This window comes from Corythoichthys intestinalis, chromosome 15 (genome assembly GCF_030265065.1).
Source record: "Corythoichthys intestinalis isolate RoL2023-P3 chromosome 15, ASM3026506v1, whole genome shotgun sequence".
Lineage (NCBI taxonomy): Eukaryota > Metazoa > Chordata > Actinopteri > Syngnathiformes > Syngnathidae > Corythoichthys > Corythoichthys intestinalis.
In genome coordinates, this window is record NC_080409.1 from 28,173,130 (window position 1) to 28,200,738 (window position 27,609).

A 27,609-nucleotide genomic window follows, 5' to 3' on the forward strand; every position below is an offset into this window, starting at 1 on the left:
AACCGTTATAAAGTTGTTAAAATACTCCCGTTTTAGCATTAGTTCCCTTCTACTTTCAACATGTGAAAGTTTAAAAACGGTTTCATCATTTAAAGATTGATTCAAGTCAAGATTTTGCCAGTTGAGTATTTTCGATAAAAAGTTACTTAGCTTCGCTAAGAAGGTTCACTACAACAGAGCCTTTCTGAGAAGTATACAGTTTTAAAATGGTGGCTGACTGTTTACCAACGCCGCTGAGTCATTTCACATGTAGTTCTACTAGTATATGCATGTGATATCTAGGCGTAGATTGTAGGCTGTTGGCTACAGTCAGGAAATATTAGAGCCACCTAGCCTAGCATCGCGTTTGCTACAGCGTCACAACAAACCTCTCTCCATGTCTCTGACTTTTCTCGCATTGTCAACCAACGTAACGCATAGTAACGCACATTGTCTCGTTGCCGAAACGGTGACAAAATCCAAACTGAGAAACATAATGCACGAAAAACGTACAGATTTTGAGCGTACGGCGCACACATTTAAAAATCTGTGCTCACTTGTACAAATATCGCCAAAACCGTACAACTTGACAGGTATGCATATTCATAGAACGCCTCTCATGGAGCTAGATGCGAAAAGTCTGTGTGGGCGGCGTCGGTAACCAGCGGTCCTCTTGAACAGTGGCATTTTCTGGCCATTGTAAAAACAAAATCTAATTTTAAAAATCATTTAACTTACAGCATCTATGATGTTTATGAAAAAAACAGGCAGTTTGAAAATTGGTAACTGCCTTCTTGATTGACAGCGCACATTATTCATCTCCCTCTATATATGAGATATCTAAGGTGGTCTTCGACACCAGAGTCAGCCAATAGAAGAAATATGCTCTTAAAGAGCCACAAAAATATTTCAAAGCCGTGTTGATATTCTTTGAATTGGACAAGTGAATTTGTGCACTTTTCATGAATGAAAAGTATCGCTCTAACCAAGCGTACCTTGGCAATGATTGCTTTTTATGGCAAGACTGTACATGATATGAGCATGTTGGGTCTGCTCAAGACGTACACAATGACAGTCATACATTGTAGCAATGCGTTACATAGTATAAAACAATTTGTCATCTGTGACCCTCCAAATTGAACTTTAAACTAGAGGTAAAAAAAAAATGTCATTTGTCATAAAAATCAATGCAATTAGAAGAGTATAATTTTATTCATGTAAATGTTTGATACATGGCATCAATCTTTCATTTTAGATTCCTCTAAAATGTCAAAAAAGAGGTACTTTCATTTTTGAACTTATTTACAAGAAAAAAAAGTAAAAAAAAATAAAATAAGATGTGTAGGTCACTCGATGGGCGGAGTTAGCGAGCATCACTCTGAAGCTTCTTCGGCTTCTTTGGCTTTCTTCTTCTTTTTCTTCTTTTTGCCACTTTCCGGCTAAAAACACAGAACAAAAAAATGCAGTCAAAAAAAGGTATCATTTGAATTTACCAGCATACTATTAGTATAAAAAGCTCCAGTCGGAAATGAAAATCTAACCTCTGCTTGTGGCTCTGCTGCCGTAGTTTCCTCCGTTTCTGCGTCGTCTGTCTTGGCGCGTTTCTCTTTTTTCTTCTTTTTCTTTTCTTTAGGCGTCTCTTCAGCAGCTGACGTGGCTTCTACTTCACTTTCTTCCACATCCCTCTTTCTCTGCGCAGAGGAAAAAAACTGAGTGAGAGCCCCTCCTAACGTTAGGAGGCAAATATTTGCATTTTTTTAATTAACCTTTGCTGGCTTCACGGATGTTTCCACTTCCTTTGCAGCGGGGGCACTGTGGAAGTAAAAAACAAAAAAAAATAGATAAATGAAAATGAATTTTGCTTGAGGACGGACAGAACTGGAAACAAAATCTACAGACCCTTATTCAAATTAAGTCAAATCATTTATGATGTAAAAATATTTCCATGTTTTTCTTAATAGACCTCACTGGCTGCCATCGTAAGTGATAGATGTCCAATCCATTAGAATTGGGAAGGTCTGACAACAAATGAACGCAGGTTCGCGCCAATAAATTATTAATTTAAGAAGGAAAAAAAAAAAAAAAAAAAGTTGGCCGCCCCAATTACGCTGACCCAAAAAAAAAAAAAAAAAATCTAGAATTTTAAAACAAATTTCCGCAAAAATATTTAAAAAATAAACATTTGCCCAAAAAGTCAAAAAACTTAAATCTTAAAATGATAAAAAATGTTGCCCTCAAAACCGAAAAATCTCAACCAAAAAAAAAATTAAATTTAAAATTATACATTCAAATACATAAAGCATTTCACACACACAAAACTTTATCCACCACCAGCTCATTGACGTCTGTGTACGTCCTTTCCCAGTCCAAGCGGATTATTTATAACAGTCAATGAATTTATTCAAATTGTACAACTATTGGGAAAAAAACATTTAAGTGAGAGTAAAACTAAATGTGCTAGCATAACTGTGCAATACTCAGCAACTATTTTCCATGTACTCTGGCAGCTCCGGCTACCGCCACAAGCGAAGCCAGCGAGCACTCCAGAGAGTTTATGTAGCAGAGTGACTCCCTGGAAGTGGACAGTGCACCTCAGCCAGGGATAACCCTCTGCAACCCCTCCCCGAACGCCCCCTTAACACCAGTACCTGTAATCCACGTAGCCAGTCTTCCACGTGTCGGGTGTGCTTTCGTTGGGTTTCCCACGCTTGTCCAGAAGACCCTTCTGGATCATCATTTTCTTTTGAGTCGCCTGACCATCACATGCAACAAAAATAAAAACACGTCAGACATAGCTTCTTCCCAACTCATTGCCAATTAACGGACTCCGCTCGGGGGTACCTTGGGTCCAAGCCCCCACTTTCGTGGGTAAGTGTCCCTCTCCATGATGACCCGTTTGATTTTGGCCACTACGCCGTGATCGCACGTGGAGATGACCGCCGTCGTCATCAGGGCTGTGGCTTTTGGGACACAAAACGGCAGGGAGAAAGAGTTAAGCATGTTCCTTTGCAAATACATTGTGGCATGCAGGCCTTTGCCTTTTTGGGATTTTAGGTTAAAAATAGCTTTGTCTATAACCAGAATTTCAACTTTGAAAAGTACAGTGATCCCTTGTTTTTTTGCGGTAATGGGAACGCTTAGGCGGTGCTTATTTACATTAAATTAAAAAAATTTAAAAAAATTAAAAAAATAAACATTTTTGGGGTGTGTTCAATGTATTTACTCAGATTTAACAGCATTGGAAAGATGCGTATAAGACACGCCCCCCCCCCCACAAATGATTTTTCAGAACTGCAGATGGAATAATTACGATATAAATGAGATACTAGTATATATAGGAAAACTGATTTGTTCATGTATACATGCATATATCAACATTTTAAGTACAATTCTGTATTTTTTTTTAATTGAAAAAAAATCTGCGATTGACTGAGGGCGTGAAGTAGCGAGGGAACACCATTACATGTTTTTCACCAACTCAAGTTGTCAAAACTTTTTGCTTAAAATATTCAACCATAAAATGGTTTAATTTATTTAAAAACTGCTGCGCAAAAAAAGTTCACCTAAATTTTTAAAGTTATTTATTTATTTTTTCTAAATCCAGAAAAATAATGCCATGTTTTTGCAAAAAAAAAATCTCTAAGACCAAAATCCATACATTTTTAAAAAATGGCTTGTATGAAATTTAAAATGAATGGTAATAATTATGTTTTTTTTTTTTTTTTTTTTTTTTACAAAAGTTTTTGACAAAACTTTCAGCCGAATCCATTTTGCCATTAAAAAAAATCTCAAAAAGACAACGCAATAAGTTCTAAAAACGGCTTGTTCAAATGGTATTGTAATGTTTTTGGAAACCCCCTCCAAAACAGCTACACTGTAAATTAAAAAAACAAAAAAGTTGGCAGAACTTGAAATCAAGTCAACCCATTTCACTTGAATTTGCAAGTTTTGATGGAAAACTCAAACTTAAGAGACCTTAACAATGACTGTCTACAAGCATGTCTATTTGAAAGTTTTATTTTTACAGTATAGCATTCACCCTCAGAAGAAAAGCAATCTGTAAATGACTTAGGAAATATTTTGGTATGACAACTTTCAGTCAAAAAATTGTTCAACCGTCCATATTGGTCTTATTTCTAGAGCAATATTGCATTTCCATCGGGCCGTGGATGCGAGAGCCATCAGACAAGGGTGATAGATAGGTAGGTCAGCACAGCCCGAGGGCTCGTGAATCTACAGAGTCATCATGTGGCCTCATGTCGCACGAAGACGAGGAACGACGGGAGGGAAAGAAGGAAGGCTCACCTGTACAGATGGCTTCCCCCTTGGTGGTGATGACCACAATGTCCTGGTTGACCTCTATGCCATCCTCGTAGCGGAGGACACCCGGCAGCATGATCTTTGCTCCGTAGCATATAGCATTGACCTAAGCCATAGCAAAAAGTTCAACAGCGTCACTGACGGGGTGCGGGATCGAGATGACGGGTGAGCGACTACTCACAGAGCTGTCTTTCATCACCAAGCGCTTGTGCGACACCAGCAGTTTCTCTAGGGGAAAGATGACTCGCCGCAGGTACGACTCGTCTTTGTTGTGGTCAAACTGCCACTGAGCATCCAGCACGTCATGCATTGTCACCAGGTTGTCCTGAGCGGAAGGGAGGAAAAATAACTACTTTGACAAAAAGATATTTCAGTTAAAGGCATTTACAATTACTTTGAGAGCGAAGAAGCTTTGTTTCTTAATTACTTTCCATTTCAGGAGTGTCAATAACTATTTTAATGGTCAATCATTTAGACATTGCAGACCTAAACATGGACCCAATCCTTTTTTCCCCCAGCCTTTTAATAGCAACTATTAAGTGGCGTTTTTCGCATTTACATTTTTAAGAGAGGGAAAAAAAATTCCATCTTGAATAGAAAAGGAAAAAAAACTTTCTTAACAAAAAATTTTTTAAAATGAAAAACAAGCCATCAAACATTCTCATTTCTATGGTCTCTTTCATTGAAGAATACAGAAATGTTATTTTAGCGAGACATGATGGTGCACTTGTGCTGGCCAGATCTTACCCCCGGGCCCAGAGTTTAACACCAGTGTTCTACAGCTAATAGGAATACTTGAGTTTAAAAATTGATCAGTAATTTTATTCGCCTCGATCAGACTTGGGCACCCCTGTGTTAGATGGTATACTATATAATAATATACAGTATGTATTTCACTTTTTTTGCACTGTTGGGTCTAATGTATATAACCTGTTTCGACCATAATATGCCAAAAACGCCTATGACCATACCTGCTGTTTCTGTGGAATTATCAAATAAAACTATTGTCGTACTTTTTTCTGTTGAATGTTTATCCTAACAAGTTGAATATTATCAAGCTTCAAAACAGTTCATTGCGCCTGTTGGGTTGTCAATTAGACATAAATATTTGGCCTGGAATGATCAATTATTTTAGTAGTCGATTAATCGATGAACTACTTAGTTTGAATAATTGAGTAATCAGATAAGGCACATGAAAATATCTGAGCCGAGCCTCAAACAGTATAAAAAATAATACCTGTGCCTCAAACAGTTTAAAAAATATAAGGACCTATGTACAACAAAACATTGGTTAACTTACATAGCAAAAGTCTGCCATCTTAAATGCTATATAACGCTTTTTTACAAGGCTCTTAACAAATGGTTCAGAAACATCCCCACAAAAAACAGCTAAATATACCTATAAACTAAATTACGAATGCATTAAAAAACATTAGCTCAAACAAAAACTTTGCTTTTGTTGGTCTTAACATGGAGCAGCTGGATTCAGACATGTGAAGTGAGGCAGACTAGAGGGCAGTGTATCCACCCAAATCAAATCTAAATGCAAACACTTTCAAAACAAACCATTACAACGCCACTTTATTTAAACATACTCGAAGCGGCAAAATTCAAATATTTTTCTATCGAGTACTCGAGTTAATTGATTAATCGTTGCAGCACTAATCAATATTACAACTTTTGACAAAATGTTGTATTTTTGGGTGCAAAATTTCTATAATAGACAGGGAAGAAAAAAATCTGGACATAAAGGGTATGTATGGTGAGAAAAGGACCCAACCAGGCCATTGTGAACATTTTTTTCTTTAAAATAGAAAGGAAACATCAAGGGCATGCAAAATTGGACAAAATAGGCCTGGACCTAAAACACGGCAAGTTTGACATAAACACAACATCAAAAATCACAAGTACCATTGCACTGCATCTTTAAAACAATGTCAACCTTTTATCACTTGATGTAGTTCTCTTTTAACGCATAAATCGTCACCCAACCATAAAAACTGTCAGCAGTGAGACTTTACAAGTCAAATCTCAGCTGCACTTTTGCTGTTCCAAAGTTTCATTAGCAGTCCGACACCACCAGTCGCACTGCACTCAACACTTTGGCAGGAAGTGGCAACGCATCATAACCAACCTTCTCCCCCATGACTCCAGAGCGAACCCTCCTCAGCTCTTGCATCTGGCCGCCGACCCCCAACAGCAGTCCCAGGTGCACGCAGAGGGTTCGAATGTACGTTCCTGCCTCGCAGCTGACCCAGAAGATTCCTGAAACAAGTTGCTGTCAACGCTGACCTCGTGCGACGTTTACGTCCGTCCGAGCTTACCGAGCCTCTTTTCAGCGTCATACTCTATTAGTTTGCTCTCGTAGATGGTTCGCACTCGCAGCTGCCGCTTAACGGCGGCGATGAGCGGCGGTCGCTGGAAAAGGGCACCCGTCAGCGTCTCCATCGCCTGAAAGAGACACGTTTCGATTTGGAAAAGCTCGCTATGTAGCGGGGGGCGAAAGTCGAGGAGCGCAGCACGACCTACTCTGGCTAGCGCGTGTTCGCTTTCGATGGCGTTGTGTAGCCGCACAATCCCCACGTACTCTTTTCCTGCAATACAGCAGAGAGGAGTGGGCACGGCCGCTTATTTTGTTGTTGCCAACTCAGAGGTATGGATGACCAAGAGTGCCAAAATTAAATGTTATTTCAGTATTTCATGATTGAGATACATTTCCACTTTTATTTTTACTTGCTTCTACATTTCCCCATTTTAAATGTTGATTTCCAGTTTTAATCAAAATTTTTTGATTGAAACATTTGTCAACTTCAAATTTTGTTTTGATGTCCAATTATTGAATTAACTTTATTTCATTTTCTATTGATTTGTTTCAACTTTGTTTGCCATTTTATTGATTTTAACATTTAACTTTACTTTTTGATCACAATATTTATCGATTTCCATTTTTAAGTTTTTCATTTATTAATTTCAAATTTTTATTCATTTCTTTGATCCATTTAAATGTTTCTTCAACATTTGTCCATTTAAATTTTTAAATTTCATTATTTATACATTTTAATTTTATTGCAATATTTATCAGTTTCCATTTTTATGTATTTTAAGTATTATAACCTGCTCTTTCTATTTGTCTATTTAAAGCTGATATATATATTTGTTATTTTTACTTCTCTGTTTAAATTTGTGTTTTTCAACATTCACCCATTTCGGGTTTTCAAATATATTTTTTCTTTCAATGTTCATTTGATTACTTCAAGTTTAATTTCCTGGTTTCAGGATTTATTGATTTCAATATCGTTTCTTTGCATATTTATTGATTTATTTTAACATTTCATATGTTTTGACAGTGATCGATTTCCATTTTAATTTTTAAATATTCTAGTGCTGCAATGATTAATTAACTTGAGTAATTTGATTAGAAAATTAGCCAATTGTTGTACTTTGAGCCTCATTTATTTTTTATACTGTTTGAGTCTAAGCTCTGGTATTTTAATTTAGTTTTAAATGCATTTATTGCTCTTGTGAAATGAAAGTGCAATCCTGCATCGTTTGAAGAATATTCGAATTTAATGCTCTTTTGACAGTCAGATTTAGCAAGCCAAAATATTATTGCAAGCATAAATGTTCTACATTTCCTAAAATGCATTCTGCAAGGCATTTAATGTTTGTAATCTGACTACTTGATTATTCGAACCAATCATTGGATTAATCGATTACTTAAAAAAAAAAAAAATCGATAGCTGCAGCCGTAATCTATGCCAATGTGTATTTCTTTCAATGTCCCTTTGTTTCGTTATTTCACTTTATTTGAATGAAAATGTTCACCTTTAAATACTGAAAAATTGAAATATTTAAATATAGACGTAAACAAAACTCGTAGAAAAACATTGAAATACATAAAAACTAAATTATATGAATATTGAAATCTTGGGAAATACTGAAATGCTAACATTTTATCACATTTATTGATTTAATTTTGGCACACGTGCTTGTCTATAAAAACGGCTAGGCGGGGTCAGACCCAGCGAGATCGACCCGGCGCTCGCCGCTTGTGTTGTCGTACCTGCACTCTGCTGCGATTTGACCAACCGCGTGGCTCGGTCGATGCACACGATGAGGCATCCGGTGACTTTAGGGTCCAAGGTGCCGCTGTGGCCAGTCTTCTCCACGCGCAGAATGCGCCGGATCCATGCCACCACCTCGTGAGATGAAGGATTGGACGGCTTGTCGAGGTTGATAAAGCCTGACCTGCAAGGGACACAGTGGAGCACACATTATATATATGTGCTCAGGACACAAAATGGCCACTGTTGCGGTGATAGTTCCATTGCTGTCAATGACAGTGGAAAGTACCCACAAGATTGGCGACATATCGTTCTCAGAAATCTTAGATGGGAAAGTTTAAAAGTAATATTTAACATAATAAATGGTGTTTGTTTAAATAACTCATCGTACTTTCTGTATATGTTCACATATGTATGTCCTTATTTTGAAAATGATTCAATGCCTTAAGATTTTTTAAGGACCCGTGGGATCCCTGTACTATGAACATATTTTAACTTGCTGATTGAGAAGCATTGTATTTGCCTGGCTCTGCCAGACTATTTTCCCTGTATTTTTCAAACACTGAGAGAAATAGTCTGGGAACCATCCCATTAACGGCCTTTTCGAGCAGGTACAAAATCAATCGACAAATCAGATTCGTTCATTTGCGTGACGTGCTCTTCACGAGCAACGTCACTCTTGCGCGCCGAAAGTGGTCTCCACAACACAGATGGTCAACGGGATAACCGAGAACATGCCCCAATCCGCGGTAAATTCTGTTTTAAATGACCAAAAACACATCGACACGAGTAATTGACAACAGTCTGTCTCGCGCTAGCCATGTTGAATAAACTCCGCTCTCTTCATATGTTTACTTCCGCGCGCAAGTCCCCCGTCCTTCGTCGTCAGTTAATAACGTCACGTCTGCCTGTCGCTGATTGGTCCACTCCGCTGTCTGTTCGCTGTGGCTTGCTCCGCCCTGAAGCTCACAGCAGGGTATTTAAAATCTAGTCGCACTTTCGGACAATTATCTTACTTGATGTAGTCCTGGATGTTCCTCTTGAGTGGGTTGCTCCCGCTTGGTATCGGCGTGTAGTGAGCCGTGCGCACATTCAGCTTGTCAAAGTTCTACAAGAAACGCATATCGTTACTTCCCGAATTTGAGCCAAAGCAACCTGTCAAGCGCGAGTGGTGCAATCAGATTAACAGTCATCTTCGAGGCGACCCGTCCAGCCCTCAACACCGTGCCGCTCCAGCATATTGCCCCAGCAGAACGCCGAGACACGTCTCGAGCAGCACAAGCGAGGCCCCTCCCCCAGAACGGGAGCGGGGCGACGGGCGGGGACCGGTTGCCGCTCGGCGAATGGATAAACGGATTCATCACGCCGCACCGGCAATGAGGGAAGAAAATGGGCGACGTAGTCACCTTGAGGAGAAGGGGCCACTGGGATGTGTCCAACGTCGGTACTTTGCTTTCAGGTTGGATGAGGAAGTCACTGCTCTGCTGGATTTCCTGGTTCAGACATTTTTTTTTTTTTTAAATATTAGAAATACCACAAATTCTTAGAGCAAATGTTCAACTTTTTGTCGATACTCACCCCAACATCAGCAGCCATTTTCTTAGCCTTCTTCTTCGCCGAGGCTGCAAATAGATTCGAGCAAGTATGACTACAAAACAATATCTTGTAAATTTTATCCATTTGCATTAATGAACGAAATTTGGTACCATGTATGCACCCAAAATGTGGTTTGTAAAATAACTTATGGACCGTATTTTTCGGACTAAGTCGCAGTTTTTTTTCCTCCATAGTTTGGCTGGTGGTGCGACTTATACTCAGGAGCGACTTGATATCATTTCTCATGTTATTTTGGTGTTTTGGAGTGACACTGATGGTTTGGTAGACTTGTTAGCATGTTCTTTATGCTACAGTTATCCGAATAACTTAATAGCTATGGCCACGTTTGCGTTTTGCTTTTGGCAATGTGTTCAATTGCATTATTGACTTTTTTTTTTAATATTGAAATGCATGCTTTTAGTTTGTGGCGCTTTCATGCCCTAGTGGGGGCGCACTCGCACTTGTTCACGCGACGAAGAGCGCTCACACGCCAGAAGTCTGACAGCTACGCCGCGTCTTTGAGCGAGTGGGCGAGAGAGACAAACACGGCTGTGAACCTACGTTCATTGTTTATGCTTGTAAAATATCTCTACAGAGGCAACGCCTGTGTCTATCATCTTTTCTGTTGTGTTTTCCACCCGCGATTGGACACTTACAGCCAATTGTGTGGTTGTTTGAACGATGTACTAATGCTAGCGAACACATGCTAACCGCTTGTGTCATTGCTGTAATAGCACCTAATTATCATTTATTTATGATGACGTGAACCTGTTTGGTATCGAGGACGAAATTGATTCAGCAAATTAGTCGGACGTTCAGCATCGTAATTTGCAAGTTTAGCTCGCTGTATAGCCAGGATCGAGCCGTATCGTCATAGTGAGGACAGTATATTCGCATTTCGTTGTTCATGCATCATGTAACATCATACTGTACACTTATTCAGCATGTTGTTCTCTACTGTATTTTTATATCAAATTGCCTTTCAAGATGACATATCTGTTCTATGTGTGATTTTATCAAGTAAATTTCCCCCCAAAATGCGACTTATACGCCAGTGCGACTTGTTTTTTTCCTTTTCGTTGGGCATTTTATGGCATGTGCGACTTATACTCGGGTGTGACTTATAGTCCGAAAAATACGGTACTCACATTTATATGTTCGTGTGTATGCTTCATGCAACCCTTTTTATATTCTTATTCAAAGCAATCATGCATTCACATTCCGGTTAATTTTCATACATACCATTTAGTGTCATAGCAGTAAACTCACGTATCTCAATCCTTTGAATAAAACAAAGGTGTAACTTAAGTCTACTTAAGTTTTTGATAAAATCAGGGAAAGTCACAGACAACTCCCAGAACTGTTCCTTGTTGACCAATGGCTTGAGTGGTAAATACCTACTAGATTGTAAAACGTGAGATGTATATCGGAGTCAGTTTCTGAAACGTGTGTGCCTCATTCATTAAAGCTTTTACTTATTGTCTATCTGCACCCTGTGACTCTCAGTCTCTGTGTGTCGACTCCATTTTCTTATAGCCTCCAAAACAGAAAACCCTCGGCGTTGTGGGTATGAGATCCAGAGCCAACTGAACCAATGACATTTTTTACATTTTGACAATATACTTGGTACCCAGTTACAAAAATATTGTTTAGTTATATGCTCTAACAAATTTTATGATGCTCTTATTCATTCACTTTCCATGCCGCTTATATAATGAGCCAATATTGATCTAAAATTGACTGAAACAGTGACGACTGACGAATGAATAAGACCACATGGCCTCTCCCGCAACACGTGCCAGCTAGCACGTGGGGGCTAACAGATTGCTAACGCATGTGCAAAATAACACTAGATGGAATTTATTGCGACAAAGAACGGACAGCGGTGAATAATTAGGTTGCAGCGTAAGACGAAAGAATGAAGTTAAGGTGTTTGTGGGGGGTAAAAAAACTTTTCACGAGGTTCGCCTAACGTGGCCTCTCCATTGAAATCATCAGAAGCCACAATTTGATTCAAACATCTAAATCATTGCATTCACATCGTTGACATAATACTGATTTGTCATCGAAGAAATTGAATTTTAAACGCCTTTTGTCGATCATTTGGAGAGTGCAAGTAAGCTAACTAATAATACGTCACCACTAGCAGCATTATAAAGATGCATACATTGCGTGTGGAGATGTAAAGTTTTTTCAGCAATATTAATCAAACTTCCGATTTTAATAGCCTCGCGAAAAAATCTAACAAAAGACACGTTTGTAGGCGCGAACGATCGTACTCACCGTCCACGTCCGCCATCTTGGGCCAACTCTGGTTGCCGCTTTTCACGATTCAACGCAGAACGCAGTCTCTCAAGTCTCAACCCAGTGTGAGTACCCACATGGCACATGATGTGAGTCGCGCATGCGTAGTACATGCACAAGCTAACCGTGCATGAGTTGATTTGCGACCTTTTTACGACAGTTTGGGTACGTGATGGATTTCGGGGATTTTTTTTGTTTGTTAAATGTTTATTAAAACTTGCTAATAATACTGGTACTAATAATAATGTCTGTATTTTGAAGGAACAATAAATTTATTTTTTGTCTGATGTTCATAATATGGAACGGTTTTAGTCCATCACTAACCTAAACTAGCGCAGAAATGTAACTACCGTCTGGTGACACGTTTGTAAATAAAGTTGTAGTGAAAAAAATACTTTTGCTTTAATATTTTTCGTGTTTGGTGAGTTTGTGAGACAATGTGAACTGCAATTTTGTATTTTTCTGAATATATAATGATAATAATATTAAATGTATAACAATTACTCCCGTAGGTGAACATCCGTGCCTCGTTGTGACGTCAGTAATTGGCTGCGACGGCCGCGACCAGAGCCCTGGCCGCGACGAGTCAAATTGCTGCTGTCAACCAGCTCCGTCGACGTTAGCTATCTAGCAGTGTTGTACGATGAACTTTAGTGAAGCTCAACTTGAGCTACGACAGCTTCTCAGCAGAGTCGAACCTTCTCAATTGCCGAAGCTGCTCGACTGGGTCAGAACCTCGGGTAGGAATCTTCTCACTTCTGCTTTTATTGTTTGCTTCTACGGTCGGAACGGCCACTTCACGTGTTGACTTGTTTTTGACTACGTCCCCCACAATGCTTTGCGTTGACTCGCCCAGAGGAGCTGGATGACATGCTGCTGGACAACAACCAAGTTATTTTGAGGTGCATCGCCGATGATATCCGGGAGAGCCTACCTCTTGACGCTATGTTGCCTTCGGAGACCGATGCCAAGTACAAGGTCTTTATCACCATGCCATTGACGTTGAAAGACGTCCAATCAATTTGGGTGGTCTGCGGCCACTGAGAGGCTTGCCACTAAATAGAAATAGAAATAAGGGACGCCACACTCACGCCCAAAGCCGTACAGGCGAAATAAAAAAAGGGACATGCCCAAAACTCCTAAAATGAATAGAAATGTATATATTTATATTTATTCTGAACTGGTTCAATACGGAATGCAAATTTTAAATCCCTATTCGGAACGATTCCTTATTTCTAGGGACTGGTGTATGGAGGTAGATTTGTCTTTATTATTCAATAAAAAAAAAAAAAAAGTTGCTTCAATCAAATAAAAAGTTGCTTCAATCAAAATATGTATTTTCAATCGAAGAAAAAGTCACTTCAATTAAAAAAAATGTGTTTGAATGCAAAAATAAATTTGATACTCAAAAAAAAATATTTGAAAACTATTTTTCAATGATTGAATTTTTTTTTATTTAAGTCATTTTTTTTTAATTTTTTTTAATTGAAACAACATTTTTGATTGAAGTAATGCAATTTTGCGTTTGGACCACATTTTGGCTAGGACATTTGTGTCTTTATTATTCAATCAAAAAATAAGTTGCTTCAAAAAAAAAAAATATATATATATATATATATATATATTAGGGCTGTCAAAATTATCGCGTTAACGGGCGTTAATTAATTTTTTGAATTAATCACGTTAAAATATTTGACGCAATTAACGCAGATGCCCCGCTCAGAGAGTTTTAAATGACAGTACACATTGAAACGCTCACTTGTTGTGTTTTATGGAGTTTTGCCGCCCTCTGCTGGCGCTTGGGTGTGATTGATTTTATAGGCATCCATGAGCATTGAGTAAGTAATTATTGACATCAACAATGGCGGGCTACTAGTTTATTTTTTTGATTGAAAAGTTTACAAATTTTGTTAAAACGAAAACATTAAGAGGGGTTTTAATATAAAATTTCTCTAACTTGTACAACATTTTTCTATTAAGAACTACAAGTCTTTCTATCCATGGATCGCTTTAACAGAATGTTAATAATGTTAATGCCATCTTGTTGATTTATTGTTATAATAAACAAATAGTCCTTATGTACCGTATGTTGAATGTATATATCCATCTTGTGTCTTATCTTTCCATTCCAACAATAATTTACAGAAAAATATGGCATATTTTATAGATGGTTTGAACTGCGATTAATTGCGATTAATTACGATTAATTAATTTTTAAGCTGTAATTAACTTGATTAAAAATTTTAATCGTTTGACAGCCCTAATATATATATATATATATATATATATTATATAAATTCAAACGTACAAAAAAGGTTTGAATGTGAAAAAATATTTGAGACTCTGAAATTCGCATTTGAACACTTAAATTTTCATTGAAACTGTGTTCTTTGATTGAAGCAATCCTTTTTGTGTTTGAGCCATATTATGGGTAGGACATTTGTGTCTAAATCATTCAATCCCAATAAAAGTTGCTTCAATCAAAAAAAATATTTTTAATCAAAGAAAAAATTCTTTTGCAAAAAAAAAATTTTTTTTTTTTTTTTAGAATATATTTTTTTATTTGAAATATATATTTTTTTTATTTAAGTGCCACTTTTTTGAAAAGCAAAAAGTTTAAAACTTAAAAAAAATTTTTTTTTTGAAGTGGTAAAAGTTTTGAACGCACTTTTTTTCGATTGAATCATTTTGACACAAAGATTCAACTTCAACGCTACTTCCGACATGTTTGAGTGGCAGGTGACTACGCCAATGGCATAAAAGCATGAAGCAAGAATAATGGCCACCAGGGTTCCATCCAGCCATCGGACTCTGCTCGAGTCCAAGCCGAAAATATGGCACCGGTACGCGGGTGTGACATCGGCATCTCACCGGAGTGCCCGCGATGGTACAGTGCCCTGCTGCTTAATGTGATTCAACACTGGGAACTTAACCCGCTGCCCTGACGTGACGGTTCGCAATTGGGTCCAACCGGAGTGTCCGCGCCTTATTTTCGGCTTGGACTCGAGCAGAGTCCGATGGCTGGTGGCCATTATTCTTGCTTCATGCTTTTATGCCATTGGCATATTCACCTGCCACTCAAACATGTCGGAAGTAGCGTTGAAGTTGAATCTTTGTGTCAAAATGATTCAATCGAAAAAAAGTGCGTTCAAAACTTTTTCCACTTCAAAAAAAAAAAGTGCGTTCAAAACTTTTTCCACTTCAAAAAAAAAGTGCGTTCAAAACTTTTTCCACTTAAAAAAAAAAGTGTGTTCAAAACTTTTTCCACTTCAAAAAAAGTTTAAAACTTTTTGCTTTTCAAAAAAAAGTGACACTTCAATAAAATATGTATATATATATTTCAAATAAAATAATATTTTTCCCCAAAAAACTTTTGCAAATGTTTTTTTTCTTTTGATTAAAAATATTTTTTTTTTGATTGAAGCAACTTTTATTGGGATTCAATGATTTAGAAACAAATGTCCTACCCATAATATCGCTCAAACACAAAAAGGATTGCTTCAATAAAAGAAAACAGTTTTTTACGATTGATTTTTTAAAAAAAAAATTTGAAGTGATTTTCTTTTGAAAATATATATTTACTTATTTTTTTGATTGAATAATAAAGACACAAATGTCCTAGCCAAAATGTGGTCCAAACGCAAAATTACATTACTTCACTCAAAAATGTTGTTTCAATCGAAAAAAAATTTGACTTAAAAAAAAAAAAAAAAAATTCAATCAAAAATAGTTTTCAAATAATTTTTTTTGAGTTCCACATTTTTGGGGGGGATTAAAATGACTTTTTCATCATTCCCAAAACCTCAAAGATATAAAATAGACTCTCCTTCTTTGCTGCGTTGACAGTTACAGAGCTTTTTGTAATACCGGTAACTACTCATTTTCTGACACTACTTCCTGGGTAAGTGATTGATGTACAGATTAAGCACACTATAACTAAAAAAAACCCTACCTCATCTAACCATAACTAGAATTCCTTGGTAAAGCTGACTTTTAGGGATTTTTAGTTATGTTTCGTGTAAGGGTAAGGGGCATGTGATTGGTCGACAGTTGGGGACAACTAAAAGTAAGCTTTACCCAGATTTGGGCCGAAATAATTGGTTGCTTGATTTGGCAAAAAAACAAAATTTGGGAAAAAAAACAAAACAAAACGAATTAATCATCATTTTTTTAACCATCTGCAGTAAAAAACTCCAATTCATTAAACTTACTTATGGACCAGTCCTCGTAAATACATATATATTTTTCTGTGCATCCGTATGTTTTGATTTCTTTTATAGAACACCCAAAAAAATATTGTTCAACTTTTACGTTAAAAAAAAAGTAAGAATATTGTTTTTAGACTTTATTTTTTTTAAAATATCAAACTAAAAAGTGGAACATACAGTTAGCATTTTTTCTGACAAATTTTACAAAATTATTTTTTTTTTAGTGAAATAACATAGTAAGAAAATATTTTTAGTCTTCAATGAAGGCAGATCCCCCCCCCCCTTTTTTTTTTTTTTAATGAATCAAAATTAGATATTTGCAACATGACCTAAATAATCGACTCAACACACAAAATAACTTACGATTAACCGTTTATGACAGCCCTATTTCAAACTGACCACGTCTTGTGTGTTTGTGTCGCAGTTGCAGCAGCGCTCAGGAGCCACCGTTCACGTGGACGCCTTCTTGTATGACGACGAGCACGTGGATGCGCTTTGTGAGGCGGGAAGCATGAGTCGCCGCTATTGTCTCCAGTGCGGCTCCCGAAGCACGGCACCTTTAGGTGCGCAAAATCGATGCCGGTGACAAATTTGGTGACGCAATTGTGTATTCTTAAACTTCTCTGTGGACAGAGTTTGTGTCTCATTCCTTCTCTGTGTCCGAGCTGCTCTTCTTGTTCCAAAATGTTCTGCCGGACCTGAGCGGTCGCACTTTGGTGGACGTCGGATCGCGGCTGGGGGCTGTGCTCTATGGGGTCCGATTGCAAGATGCGTGCAACCCCGGTCCCCTTGACATGAAATATAAGCATTCTTCTTTTGACACATTCAGGGATTCCTCTTCAGCTCGGCGTCCAGGTTAGTTGGCATCGAGCTCAGCGCCGACTTTGTCAACCTACAGAACAAAATGCTGCACAAGTATGGAATGGACGCCAGAGCTCAGGTGAGCCATCTTCAGTCAATAGTTCAGGCTATTTTATGAATGATTGCTTCTAGCCCCTTCCATTCAAAATGTTTACCACTTTCGAGTTCATGAGTTAAACATGAATCGGTTGAGTGGTTAAAGATGCTAGACCTGTCACGTGGAGATGTAAGACTTGTCATTTTGAAAAGTCAAATATCTGTAATCAGAGTTTCTGCAGGTCTTTAAGTCATTAAATGGATTTGGTCAAAATTCAGGCCATAAAATGCATTAAACTAAATATCTGAGGCATTAAAAAATATGTAAATTTGATTGGTAAACTTTTTCTAATATAAATTATTAGAGTTGTCTGATATCATAGGGCAGTCGATAATATCGGCCGATAAAAGTATTTTAAAATGATATCGGATAATATGCATGTTGCCTTTGTACAAGGGCAGGTCACATCACAGCTTAGCACAGCAGTTATGCTTGTTGATCATTAGATGCAGTGTTGTTAATCTTACTTTAAAAAAGTAATTAATTACAGTTACAAATTACTTCTCCCAAAAGGTAATTGCGTTAATAACTCAGTTACCTGAATGTAAGAGTAATTAGTTACTTGGCAAAGTAACTGATGATAATTTTCGTGATTTTTTTTTTTTTTTCTCCCCCCAAAAAAACCCCAAACAAACAAAAAAAAAACTGGTCACACAATGTGACATTTTAGGGTTTTTGGGAAAATTGGCCTTAGCCCAATTCTTTACCCTAAACTTAACTAGACACAGGGGTATTGCGGATATTTTGCGATAATTAGATAGTAACCTTTGCTATTTGTGGAAGTCTTTTAATGTTGTGAGTCAACCGTTAAAGTTGTTAAAATTGCTCCCGTAATTGCGTTCGTTCCCTTCTGTCTACTTTTGACATGTTTAAATTTTAAAAGGTTTTCATCATTTAAAGATAGATTTAAGTGAACTTTTGTCGATTTAGAAGCATTTTAGATAAAAAGTTACTTAGGTTCACTAGGAAGGTTCTCTAGAAGTCTACTGCTTTAAGATGGCGGCTGTTTACTAACGCATTTAGTTCTTTATACATGTTGCTAATGCCACCGTGTCTGTCATTTGCATCTAGTTCTATATATATGTGATATCTACCGTAGCATCATGTGGGCGTAGTTTGTAAACTATCGGCTACAGTCAGGTATTATTGGAGCCACCTAGCATAGTAGCATCGCGTTTGCAACGGCGTCACAACTCCCTTGCCTCATCCCGACTCCTGCTCTGCTCTCTTGTCTCTGTGAGTCCGTCTCAGATTTTTCTCGCGTCAGTCAACCAACATAGTAACGCACGCCTTTCCTGCCTCAGTAACGGTAACGGCGTTGCCAAGATGAGAAAAGTAATTAATTGGATTACTGACTGCTGAAGAAAATAACGCCGTTATTAACAACACTGATTAGATGTCGCCAAATTATGATGCTTGGGAAAGGTTAAATGTCTAGTTAATGACTGCAAAATCATGAATAATTATCCATAATATGTTAAGTCTCGGTATCTGTTTGATATATGTATCGGATTTTTGGAGTTTGACAATAACTGTTAAAAAATCATTATCGGCCAACTCTACTTACAATTTGTGTGTGAAACTATCTCCAGTCAGGCATGGGCAAATGAGTTTAAAGCGGTACTTTTCAAATAGTGGGGCGCGCCCCCTGGGAGGGCGCAGAGCGATGCCAGGGGGGGCGCATGTGACCTCGGGGAACATGCTTTTTTCCCCTTTTTTTTTTTTTTTTTTTGTGCCTTTTTTTGTGCCGTACTGGAATAAAGTGTACTTGCACATCCACTCAGTGGGTGGCAGTGGCGCTCTCAATTTCAGAGTGCGCGCAGTATTTTTGAACTAAGGAAGAGCACTCAGCACACAGAAAACAGATATGAAGAGCAGTGCGCCGCCGCCGTTTTCGAAAGCAGTTTTCCGACCGGACTCGCTCACGCAGCGACCCACTGTCTTGTCCGGTTCTCACGTCGCCACCCGAGAAGTGCCATTTTCGGCTTGGGATCGTCACGACGACCGCCCTCACCTTCGGTTCTACCTCGGCCGCCGAGAATGCGCTTTATTCGTGCCGTTTGCCTTTTAGCTTTGACTTTTAATACAGTGGGTGATGAGGAAAGACCACTGTTTACTGTGTCTAAAAATAATTATAGCGGACAGCCAGAAGCCAAATCAATTAAGACGCTACTTAAAGACATTAGACCCCAATCTCATTGATAAGCCGCTTGATTGTTTTTCAGCGAAAACGTGCTGAATATTGCCAACAATTGTCCTGCTTTGTCAGTGTTATATCAGTAAACCAGTGAGCATTGTTAGCATGCTCATTGCAAAATAACTCCACACATTGCAAAGGAGGTAATACTGTGAGGCTGTGAGCAGCAAAAATAAAAACTGTCCTTCCGTCCAAGGACACTCTTTTTTTTCTTTTATTCAGTTTTGTTTTTCCAGTCAAATTTTTTGCCATATTGTCCTCATGAGTGAATGTTTCTAATCAATTTGAATTTGTTATTATTTACTGATTTTATTACATTTTATTTTTCTGTATCAAATGGTCAAAAATGTACCTTGAGTGTATTTTTACAGTTTGGATGTGACTTTTTTTTAAATTCAGGCAAATTGATGCGCGTCAAGTCTTCTCTGTTACAAACAAAACAATGTTAATAAAGTTATACTTTATTATAAGTTTATCTAGGTTACTTTTTTACTTTATTAGAAAAAAAGGACACAATGTTAGGCATATGCGTATTTATAATAATAATTTTATAGACAAATGATACTATTTACAGTGGCGGCAGAGAGTTTGGGGGGGCGCGAAACATTTACGTCTTCCTTGGGGGGGGCGTAACAGAAAATAATTGAGAAGCACTGGTTTAAGGTGACATTAAATGAGATTTGCAGATACCTTTAGAAACCCTGGTAATGTTTCTATTCCACAGGTTGTCCACGCTGACGTTTGCTCACAGGACACGCTTCTGCATAACGCCGATGTCGTAGTCATGAACAACGTCTTCGAGTATTTCATGCAGCCAGAGCAGCAAGTCAGGTGAGAAGCCGGGGACTCCAATTTTATCAATCATTTGAAAGCGTGAAAAAAGCCTACTCTCCAGTTCTCATTGGTTCATAGATTCTTTAAAATTGCCAATAAAAAATTGAAAACGATAGAAAAATCAAGTTGAGACTGGAGAATTTGGGGGGCGGGACTTCAACGTTGAATTGCTTAATTGCTAATTTGTCCTGTTCAGAGCCTGGAGGTTCATCATGCAGACGTTGAGGAAATCTGGTTCTCTGCTGGTGACCGTTCCCAGCCTGCACGACTCACTCCAACCTCTGCAGGTGAAATTGACACTTCGTGATTGACACCAAATCGCTTCAAACAACCATTGTTTTGCATTGCCTGTTTTTGTGCAACAGGAAGCGCTACCGGCCGGCTGGGTGGAGGAGCTTCCGCTGCATTACGACGTCTTTGTCGGTAAAGACACAGACCCTGAGGATCTGCGACAAATCCACCTGTACAGGGTCTTATGACCATTTTTGAAAAACGCCAAATGAATGAAATCGTGTTTCCTACTCAAGTTGAATTTTCTGTCTTTGCCAGGCAGACATTTACAATCCTCATTGGGATGGTAGCGATCATTTGATCCAAATTGATCGGACTTCTAATCATTATCAATGGCAGCCAAAGAGTTGAGAATGATGTCGACTAGCCAGAAAACAGCTTGGTAGACATCTCATATTCTAGTTTAAAAAATTTTAAAGTTTTTTTCATGAGAAAAAATTGCACTTCGCTGTGTTACGTTAACTAATTTTGATTAATCATTGATGTATTAGTGACTTTAATAGTGGAGACCTAAGAATGATCTGAAAGTTTAAAATATATTTCTTAATAGGAAAAATATCAACATTGGTTCATTTTAAACTATAAAATGCAATTTCTCCAGAAATTGGTTGGGACCCAATTGGTCATACCTTGACGTTCAGTAGGAAATTCCAATTTTCTGTAACACTTCAGACCTTGGCCACTGGAGGGCAATAAATCGCCGTGTATCCAATTTGATCTCATTTAGCAAAATAAAAAACCTTTAAAGGCCTTGCAGACATGACAAACAAACTGCAGCATGGTTTGTTTTTGGCTGCGCACTTTTGTAATGACGTCCAATTAATAGCGCGTGGCGCGGGAAGTTGTTGTTTGCTCGCCAACAGCTGTTTGGATTAAACGGATGAGCGGGTGTCAAGTGGAGATTCAAATCACTCCAAGCCAGAAGGGGAATTAAGAAGTCTTGCCTCATATTTTCCCACATGGAAATTAAATGTATTAAACTGTGACCAGAATTGAACTCATTGGCTGCCAATCCCTGGGATAGACGTCCAATCCATTGAGGACCTCTATCTCCATCAATGGCAACCAATGACTAAATAAATACATCTTTGGCATAGAGCATAATGCAAATTTGGAAGAGAATGAGTTAACACACACAGGTTTCAAACTCAAGGCCCTGGGGCCACTTCAGGTGCCTGCCACGCCGTTATTTGTAGCCCGTGGAATAAATTAAGCTAAAATGAAACTTTGATAACATTTCCATGTTCCCCAGAATGATCAAGGACTATAAAAACATACATTTTTTTTTTTTTTCAAAGAAAATTTGTGGAAAAAAAGGGCTGTCAAAATTATCGTGTTAACGGACGTTAATTAATTTTTTTAATTAATCACGTTAAAATATTTGACGCAATTAACGCACTCCCCCCGCTCAGACAGATTTAAATGACAGTACAGTGAACTGCTTATTAATTGTGTTTTATGGAGTTTTGCCGCCCTCTACTGGCGCTTGGGTGCGACTGATTTTATAGGCTTCAGCACCCATGAACATTGTGTAAGTAATTATTGACATCAACAATGGCGGGCTACTAGTTTATTTTTTTGATTGAAAATTTTACAAATTTTATTAAAACAAAAACATTAAGAGGGGTTTTAATATAAAATTTCTATAACTTGTACTAACATTTTTCTTTTAAGAACTACAAGTCTTTGTATCCATGGATTGCTTTAACATAATGTTAATGCCATCTTGTTGATTTATTGTTATAATAAACAAATAGTCCTTATGTACTGTATTTTGAATGTATATATATCCATCTTGTCTTATCTTTCTATTCCAACAATAATTTACAGAAAAATATGGCATATTTTATAGATGTTTTGAATTGCGATTAATTACGATTAATTAATTTTTAAGCTGTAATTAACTCGATTAAAAATTTTAATCGTTTGACAGCCCTAGAAAAAAACTATTTAAATTATTATTTTTTCAATTAAGAAAATAATACATTAAAAACAAAGAATACTGTATTATTTAATTAATTGAAAAATAATAATTGTATTCAAGAAAAATAATGTAAAGAAAACAAAATGATAATAATGCTGGGGGAAAAAAGAGAATATTTGCTGTTGGGAGGCCAAAAAAGAGAATTCAGTTACTCTCTAGGTCGAGAAATTTCAAAAAAATTTAACGATGAAAATAGTTTGGGAACCAAAACTATATAAGTAAATTAATAATATAAAACAAGCGATTACACAATTTTACTTTTAATTAAAAAATAGATAAAATAAAAATAAAGGTAAAATACTTAATTCACCCTTTTTTATGGAGCCCCTAAAGGGACATCAACAGAAATAAAATCAATTTAAACCGTCTTGTGCGCACCAGATAGTATGTGGTGTGTACTAGAAACTATCTGGTGCGCATGAGAAACAATCTGGTACACACCAGATAGTATGAGGTGGGCACTAGAAACTATCTGGTGTGCACTAGAAGCTATCCGGTGCTTACGAGAAAACTATTGGTGTCCAAGTAATGCAGTAATATCTAAAGATGCGCGATGATGTCGGTTGCCGATAATGGTAATGATGACGTCACACAGATAATCCAGATAAAAACAAATTCAACCGATAATGCAATCCGAAAATTATATACTTGATTTAGCCTCCAAATGTGCGCAACCGAAGAATTCAGCACCTCCGCCTCCTCAACCCCTTACCTCTCTGAAGCCCCTGAGGGAGGAGGGGTTGAGGAGTACGGCGTCATAGAGGAGGCGGCGTTACACAAATGAGTTGTGGCGCTCTGACTAGCGTGCGTTGATTTTTCCGTGTGTGAAATAAGCGACGCTCTCGCCATCTACATAACATAAACTGCAGAAGTTCCACGAGGCGGAAAGAAAGCATCCTCATTCAACACCACTAACCCAGCAGCCATTTAAAACTGCATCACAAAGATTTTTGAAATGAATACGAGGCTGCTGCTAGCGCGAATGCTAAAGCTATTTTAAACACAAATAAACTAAGCTAAGCTATGAGGCTTGTGACGATACAGAGACGCTGCGGCCTTCCAGGAGTCGGGTTGTTTGGGAATGCAGCCCAAAGCATGTAAACTCCCATCTAAGGCTAAACACTGGCACGAGACCGATAGTCGACAAGTAGTCGTCTTCCGACGGAGCCCGCCGCTCTGGCCGGTCCGGCAGGCCACAGCCGCCTCGCCTTCCCCGGCGGTGGGACCTTCGACGAACACCCCGGTTTCCCAAGCTTTCCCCCACGGCGTGCGCCTCCGTCCGACTTGGAGACGGACACGTCTCCAGTTCAACTCATCGAACACCACGGCCAGGCAGAGACCTGGCGCGAGTGCTAATTTGGCAGCCGGACGGACTGAAGGGCACAGGTGGGAGGAGATGCCGGACGAGAGACGTTTTTATTTACCGAAACGACTCGAGAGCCAAACCCCTGGATAAAAAAATAATGCAGTTTATACGACAGCCATTCTTCGTTAAAGACATGCGGATCACATCCGTTTCACTACGGACATTTGGACAAGTCATGTCAAGTAAGCATGCTGGTTAGATGATAATTGTAACATGCACAAAACCACCCAAAGAAGTCAGCCAGTCAGTAATGCATTCAGTGCGTTGTAAATTTGACGTCTTAATCAGATAATTTTTTTTTAATTTAGTCAAATAATTTTCCCCATCTTGTTCTTAGTGTTCAAGACTAGTTAACAGATGAATGAGCCAGATTATTCCACTTACTTGAAGTAAATATTATCATTTGTTCTTATTAAGCCCATACATCTAAAGGAAAAAAATTGTCATTTTTCACCTGAATGAAGAAAAAATTGCTTTCAAATAATGTTTTGAACCATACCTATTCTTAAAAAGAACATTTCTGACAAGTTTTTTTTTTTTTTAGGATTAAGTATAATAATTTATTGCTTAATAATTTATTGCTTAAAATAAGGCTGTTAAACTTATTTTCAGCTAGCTGTTTTTCTTCAAGAAATCTGAGTGAAATATACTTGAAGTGCTGGCAGATAATTTCACTTATTTCCAATTGATTTACACTGAAAACAAGGGAATTTAACTAGTTTTAAGGAGGTGTGGTTTTGCAGTGTAGTAATCTTATACGTTAGGAATGGCTTACTTTTAAAGGCATTTTTGTGCAACTTAGGTATTTACTCATTAAGTAATTGTTGCCAAACGTTTACCATTACACGATGTCAGACGATGTCTTTATTTAGATGTTGGAATTTACTACTTGTTCACATTTGATGTTGAAAAAAAGCAATAAATTATATATTTGCTTTAAAATTGTACATAAATCTTTTAGTAGAATTATCGGCTTGACGTTATCGGTTATCGGTTGGAACGAGGAGAAAATTATCGGTATCGGTTGAAAAATGTATTGTCGTGCATCACTAGTAATATCTTTATAGTATAGTCCAAGATTGAAGTAAAGCTCTCCTAAATCCTGTATTATAATTTTTAACATGCCAAAACTGCTGGTGTTCGATGCGCGCCTGCAGGTTGCGCCTGCACTTTCTGGTGCGCACCAAATACTTTTCTGGTGCGCACTAGATAGTTTCTAGTGGGCACCACATACAATTTGGTGCGCACCACATGGTTTAAATTTATTTTATTTCTGTCGACACCCCTTTAGGGCAGGGGTGTCAAACCGGTCCTCAAAGGACCGCAGTGGGTGCTAAATTTCATTCCAACCAAACGAATACTTTTTCAACAATCTAGTGTCATACAAGTGTAATCAGTTGGTTGCAGTCAGGTGCAGAAACCTCATTGGTTGAAATGTCTGTGATGGATCTGTTGGAACAAGAGACTAGGACCCACTGCGGCCCTTTGTAGAATCGGTTTGACACCCCTGCTTAAGGGTCTCCGTAGAAAATATTTGGGGAGCCAAAAATGTTTTTTTCAAAAATCCATTAAAAATAAAGAGATTAATTACTCTGGTTTACTGAGTGTTATTTCCCCCCCTCCTTTTCCCCCCTGAATTCAATGATAATATAGTAAAATGAGCGAAGTGATTGGACGTCTGTCTTCGACAATGGCAACCTAGGCAATCAGGGTATTTTCGTACATAAAGCTTTGTGCATTCCGTTAATTTGCATATTATACGTTACAGAATCGATGTGATACGTGCGTTCATAATCTCTGTGCCGCTTGTAAAAGTGTTACAAGCCCCCCACCTGTAAATTTACATCTGGCTGCTTTACGGTCGGATGCTGTTTAAAGCCAAGTTTAATGGGCACTAAGCTAAGCTTCCTTTCTTCTTTTGCTGGTGAGCCGCAAAAGTGCGACACGTAAAAGGGATTCTTGCAAATGGTGCAAATTAGCCATCAAATCTTGACCGGTGTTGCTACCCAGCGCCATAAATCGTTGCTATTTTACTGGAAAAGTCCCCTTTTTCTGCAACATAACTGGATAGCTGCTAATGTGTATGGCAGGCATCATTTTCACACACTTTCACAGTGGATTTAACTGAATTCATTACTAAGAATATTCCTGATGTTAAATTTGGGAGCATTTTGAGCTCATATGTGGAACAAGGGCAAAAAGTAAGAGTTTAATCTTATGTTAAATTAGGAACTCGATCGCTAACGTCGGGACGATTCTACCTGATATACTGTCCCAGATAACATACAGGACATACATTTTCATCAATTTATCTACTATTCTTTAATTTCACAATATCACATAAAATTAAAGGTAAGAAGGGTATTTTATAACCCTCTATAGGACACTCATTAAATATTACAGTGTAGGCTACATTAAATATTAGAGCCCATCGCTGTCCATCTCTAAAACTAGTTTTAAAAAAAAACAGTTTTGTTCCTTGGCTTTAACCCCTGCGTCAGACTCAACCCTTTCAATGTCTTGTTTTTTTATGCTTACTTGCTTGCTTGCTTTTGACATCAGCATTGATGTCATATGTTCTTTTCATTAAATAATGACACATTTCTTCAAATAAATCGTCCATTATTAACACAATAGAAAAACTAGCCCGAAAGCGTTGCCGTGACGTCCCCAACCCAAACAGTTTTGTTTTTTTAATGAACAGTATAAAAAAAAAAAATACAAAATTACAACAACACAAAACAACCAGTTCCCGTAATATGTGTGCATCATTTACAATTTTTACCTGTTCATACTAAGACAGAGAAAATAATAATAATGAAATAAACATGTTATATGTTAAATATTTCCTGAGCTTCAGTAGTAGATTGATAGATAGTAGTAGTAGTATTTTTTGTTTGTTATTAGGTGATGTGAAATATAAATCAACTTCAATCAAGAATAATTTGAAGTTTGGATTTGCATTCTGAAATTTACATTTGTGGAGATGATATGTTTCCAACAATATATAAAGATTTAAGAGTGTACATATATATAGAGAGAGTGGGGCAAATAAGTATTTAGTCAACCACTAATTGTGCAAGTTCTCCCACTTGATAATATTAGAGAGGTCTGTAATTGTCAACATGGGTAAATCTCAACCATGAGAGACAGAATGTGGAAAAAAAAACAGAAAATCACATTGTTTGATTTTTAAATAATTTATTTGCAAATCATAAAACGTTTTTGGCTTTATCAGGTAAATTTTGTCAAACTCCGGCCTGGCTTTTTTGTGTTTCTAGGTCAGAAGTGGGGTCTTCCTTGATACCCTCACATAAAATCCCTTTTCATTCAGATTTGTTTGGATGTTAGTCGAGGTTCTTTATCCACCATCCGCACAATCTTTCGTTGAAATCTCTTGTCAATTTTTCTATCCTTCCACATCTAGGGAGGTAAGCCACAGTGCCATGGGCTTTACACTTATTGATGACACTGCGCACGGTAGACACAGGAACATTCAGATCTTTGG

General features: G+C 37.8%; 2 protein-coding genes and 1 non-coding gene across 3 annotated transcripts; 1 reads left to right on the forward strand and 2 right to left on the reverse strand.

Annotated features, from left to right (window-relative positions):
* Window positions 1–1,172: 1,172 nt before the first annotated feature.
* dkc1 (dyskeratosis congenita 1, dyskerin) lies at window positions 1,173–12,383 on the reverse strand. The gene is made up of 15 exons (XM_057860222.1): window positions 12,243–12,383; window positions 9,942–9,985; window positions 9,770–9,856; window positions 9,380–9,471; window positions 8,363–8,547; window positions 6,829–6,893; window positions 6,624–6,750; window positions 6,434–6,564; window positions 4,481–4,624; window positions 4,285–4,405; window positions 2,821–2,939; window positions 2,628–2,731; window positions 1,746–1,791; window positions 1,521–1,670; window positions 1,173–1,418 (listed from the first exon to the last, which is right to left on the reverse strand). The coding sequence occupies exons 1-15, from the start codon at window positions 12,256–12,258 to the stop codon at window positions 1,353–1,355; spliced, it is 1,497 nt and encodes a 498-aa protein (XP_057716205.1). The 5' UTR covers window positions 12,259–12,383; the 3' UTR covers window positions 1,173–1,352.
* Window positions 4,156–4,232, reverse strand: LOC130931579 (small nucleolar RNA SNORD83). Its single transcript, XR_009067253.1, has one exon. It is a non-coding gene; the product is annotated as a small nucleolar RNA SNORD83 (small nucleolar RNA).
* Window positions 12,384–12,549: 166 nt separating the features above from the next.
* On the forward strand, window positions 12,550–25,514 carry zgc:109986 (uncharacterized protein LOC553566 homolog). The gene is made up of 9 exons (XM_057860223.1): window positions 12,550–12,684; window positions 12,776–13,003; window positions 13,120–13,241; window positions 16,896–17,034; window positions 17,105–17,226; window positions 17,301–17,411; window positions 20,351–20,457; window positions 20,657–20,747; window positions 20,826–25,514. Exons 2-9 carry the CDS (start codon window positions 12,907–12,909, stop codon window positions 20,937–20,939), a joined length of 903 nt encoding a protein of 300 aa, XP_057716206.1. The 5' UTR covers window positions 12,550–12,684; window positions 12,776–12,906; the 3' UTR covers window positions 20,940–25,514.
* Window positions 25,515–27,609: the final 2,095 nt, after the last annotated feature.